Genomic DNA, 4405 nt, shown 5'->3' with positions numbered 1-4405 from the left:
TATGAAAGATGTAGAGTTCAAACTAGCAACATGCCCTGAAGCATCCTACAAAATAGGTATCACGGTGGTAGATATCCCTCCTAATTATGGGATGTTATTATCTAGACAGTGGTCAAACCTAATAGGGGGACATGTCCAGTTAGACTTGTCATAAGCAACCATACCAGTAAACAAACTTGAAGTGAGAATTGAAAGAGAGCCTCGTTCCTCATATATCATTGAGGATATGGAAATGCCTGAGCTGGTATGTTTTATTCAGTCAGACATGGATAATTTTAAAGTACATTTGACAAAGCCAAAGACTGAGGATTTGTCTCCAATTTAGTCTTGCATCAAAGAAACTAATGGTCAAGTGTGGTGCATGTACTTTGATGGCTAGTGCAGTAAAGAGGAAAGTGGGATTGGGATTATATTCATTTCATCAAGTGGAGAAATATTTAAGTATTCTTTCAAGTTACTATTTGAATGTACCAATAATATTGTTGAGTATGAGGCTTTAATTATAGGACTGAACCTAGCTATAAGCATGGAATTAAAATCCTTAGTGTATTTGGGGACTCGGAACTAATAGTGTCCCAAGTTAAAGAAAGATATGCATCTAAACATATAAGACTGAAGCAATATAGGAATGCAGTGTGGGACACCATTGAATTTTTTGATGCCTTTCAGATAAATTGGGTTGATAGGTCAAAAAACATAATGGCTGAATTTCTGGCAAATATTGCACTTAAGGAAAATTATATGACATTGAATGGGATATTAGAAGTGGAAATAAAAGTCTAACCTTCTATCCTTATAATCTGTACAACTGGTAGATTTTTCAAGATGATACTAACTTGCTAAACTTCTTGCAATGTGTGAATCACTACCAAGCACAGGTCATTAACTTTAACAACTTCATGGAAAGGACTGATGAGAAAGAAACTTTGTTTGGACAAGAAATTATATAGTTAAAATCCAACAAATTGCCAAGAGGCTTGGTTGCATTAGAGAGGACTTTTAACGCATAGGATGAAATAGAAACAAAAGTGACTCCAACTAAGGGAAGTGGAGTTGAGCAAGTTAATCTAGGGAATGAAGAATCCCCGAGGCATCTGTACATTGGGAAGAGGAGCCCCTAAGATGAAGCAAGAGTTGGTGATATTGCTCAGGAAGTATAGATATGTGTTCTCTTGGTCATATGATGAGCTTAAAGCCTATAGGGGGGACTTATTCTAGCATGAAATACCACTCAAACTGGATGCTAAGCTGTTCAGGAAGAGACAAAGGCCCATTAATCCTACATTGTTACCCAAAATGAGAGAAGAAATAATTAAAATGAAGGATGCATGAATAATTAAACCCTGCAGGTATTCTACTTGGGTATCAAATTTGGTGCCTATAAGAAAAAAGAATGGGGATATCAAATTATGTGTAGATTTCAGAAACCTAAATATATCATCATTGAAAGATAATTATCCTTTACCCAATATAGACACGACATTGCAGAAAGTAACTAGATGTGAGTTGTTATCCATGATGGATGGATTTTCAGGTTATAATCAGGTAAAAGTCAAAGAAGTTGAACAGTATAAAACATCTTTTACAACGTCGTGGGGTACCTATGTATATGCTAGAATGCCCTTTGGATTGACTAATGTAGGAGCCACTTTCCAAAGGGCAATGGATGTAGCATTTGCAAAACTTATCGATGTAATCATGGTGATATATCAAGATGATATGATTGCCTATTCAAAAAAGGAAGAGGACCATTGCACTCACTTGGAGAAAATTTTCAAAAGGGCCTTGGAGTATGGGATATCACTCAACCCAAAGAAATCTCATTTTGGTGTTGAGGAAGGTAAAATCTTGGGGCACATTGTATCTAAAGAAGGGGTAAGAATTGATCCAGAAAGAGTGGCAGCAATCAATGAGGTCCCTATTCCAAAAATAGTCAAGGCCATCCAATTATTCTTGGGACAAATAAACTTCATCAAAAGATTTATTTTGAACTTTGCGGATATTGTAAAACCCATAGTTAATATGCTGAAGAAAGGAGCTACAATAGATTGGACTGATGATGCAGTGGATACATTTGTTGCCATTAAAAGGGCAATCACTGAGGCACCTGTCCTGATATCACCAGACTTTGCTAAACCCTTCTTGATTTTTTCTTTTTCTTCTCTTCACATCGTGGCAGCCGTGTTGCTACAAAAGAATGCAGATGATCACAAGTAGCCTATTGCTTACTATAGCAAGTATCTATCACCCATAGAGGTAAAATATGAGATAAATGAAAAACAAGCCTACGCATTGGTGAAAGTGATCAAACAGTTTTGACCTTATCTGGTTCGTGCTGAGGTAATTGCCTACGTCCCTAATGCAATGGTGAAAGATGTTCTCAGACAAACTGAAGTGACAGTGAGAAGGTGTAGATGGATTAACCAAATTCAAGAATTCAGTATTGATATTAAGATAACACAAGTTGTAAAGGGATAGGAATTGGCCAAGTTCATAGCCGAAGCAGACATGGAAGAGGCTCAGATAAATGGAGTAGGGTTGGAAGAAACTAACCTCAGTATTGAAAATACATCTTGGTATGCAAACATAGTATATTACTTAATGCACATAAAATGTCTCGATGGTATGAATGACACCCAGAAAAGGACTCTGAAGCTACAGTCAGCCAAATATGTGATAGTCGATGGAGATCTGTATTGGAAGAATAGGGACAAAATCTTGTTACTTTGCTTGGATGGGTCTCTGGCTGAAAAGGTATTGAAGGAAGTGTGTAATGGACTATGTGGAGGACACTTCTCTACCAAAACCACTACTCACAAGATACTAAGGATAGGGTACTACTGGCCACATGTTTTTAACGATTCTTATAAATATGTCAAGAAGTGTGAGGCATGCTAGAATTTTTCAGGGAAAATGAAATACCAAGGGCCATTGCGTCTAAGACCTATGCAGGTGGAAGAACCTTTCCAGCAATGGGGCCTGGATTTCATTGGAGAGATAATAGATCATTCGAGTGGAGGTCACAAGTGGATATTGGTGGCCACTGACTACCTTACTAAATGGGTAGAGGCAATCCCTATCAAACAAGCTACTAGTAGGGTGGTGATTAAGTTCATGATGGAGAACATTATTATCAGGTTTGGTATCCCTGCAAGAATAATTAATGATAACGCTATGTGCTTCAGATCTGAAGAATTTGATACTTTCTATGAGGAATACGGCATTAAGATATCACACTCGTCCCCATACCATCCTCAGGCCAATGGACATGCAGAATCTAGTAATAAAAACATTCTTAAGAATATTAAGAAAATACTTGGAAATAACAAAAGGGCTTGGAATTCAAAGTTGAATTTAGCAATTTGGGCAGATAGAATTACAATAAAAAAATCTATGGGAGAGTCTCCATTCGAATTAGTGTATGGAAAACAAGCTAGAATTCCTCTTGACAACTCGCTACTAGTCCATAAATTCATGATTCAGGAAGGAATCGATAATGTTGATCCTCTACACGAGAGGTTTGAAAAAATTGGCTTAGTTAGATGAGGTAAGAACTGAAGCTCATGAGTGAAATATCAAGGCCCAAAGGCAAATGAAGAGTTTATATAACAAAAAGGCACGGGATCAAAAATTTGAGGAAGGAGATTGGGTTTTAATATGGGATGCCATAAATCGGGACAAGGGAAAGCATGGGATTTTGAAGACTTATGGTTAGGACCATACATAACTATGGGAAAAGCAGGAGAGGATTCCTATTTTTTATAGAGTGCTACAAGAGAAATTCAGGAATTGCCAGTTTATGGACAGTTCCTAAAAAAATTATTTTCTTGAAAACCAAGATATTTTCCATGTACAGTAGATTACGACCCATTTTTTGTATATATTGTGGCCTTTTAAATTGTATGTCTTCCTTAAACCAAAGATGCTGGATTCTTGAAGGTACCCGTAGCATACCCCCATCCCCAGACAGAGCCATTGTTGGAACCTTAAATTCTAGCAAATTTAGGGTCCCATGAGTAGAATGATTTTGTGAACACTTCTAAAATACATCCACAAATCCTGATTGAATAAATTTGCAGTCCATCAAGCACCTCAAATATTATGGTCCATATGCCTTTTGCACCTTTGATTTAGTTCCTATGAAATCCATTTAGTAGCTCATAAACTTATGTATTCAAGAAAGAAATCATATCCTGCAAAGATAATGAAAGTCGGCTTATCGGTATAAGTTACCCCGATAAGATCGCCTGAAGAGAAAAGGGGTGCATGTTGATCGGTACAACTTATACTGATGAATCTGATGGCGGTTTCCCAAGGTACAAATGATAGAAAAAGGGAAAGATGAGTTACACCGATGAGGATGGTCCAGCTAGGCTCAAGGAAGGAAATTCGAGTGCATTATGTT

At 37.3% G+C, this 4405-nt stretch overlaps 1 protein-coding gene across 1 annotated transcript; it reads left to right on the top strand.

The window, feature by feature from the left end:
• Positions 1-2913: 2913 nt before the first annotated feature.
• LOC131858393 (uncharacterized) lies at positions 2914-3546 on the top strand. The gene has a single exon (XM_059211625.1). It carries the CDS (start codon positions 2914-2916, stop codon positions 3544-3546), a length of 633 nt encoding a protein of 210 aa, XP_059067608.1.
• Positions 3547-4405: the final 859 nt, after the last annotated feature.

This window comes from Cryptomeria japonica, chromosome 9 (genome assembly GCF_030272615.1).
Source record: "Cryptomeria japonica chromosome 9, Sugi_1.0, whole genome shotgun sequence".
Classification (NCBI taxonomy): Eukaryota; Viridiplantae; Streptophyta; class Pinopsida; order Cupressales; family Cupressaceae; genus Cryptomeria; species Cryptomeria japonica.
This window is presented reverse-complemented; position numbering and strand designations above follow the sequence as displayed.

Bases quoted from the DNA above. Each gene is read 5' to 3' on its own strand.
- LOC131858393 (XM_059211625.1), top strand. From the start codon at position 2,914: ATGAAATACCAAGGGCCATTGCGTCTAAGACCTATGCAGGTGGAAGAA.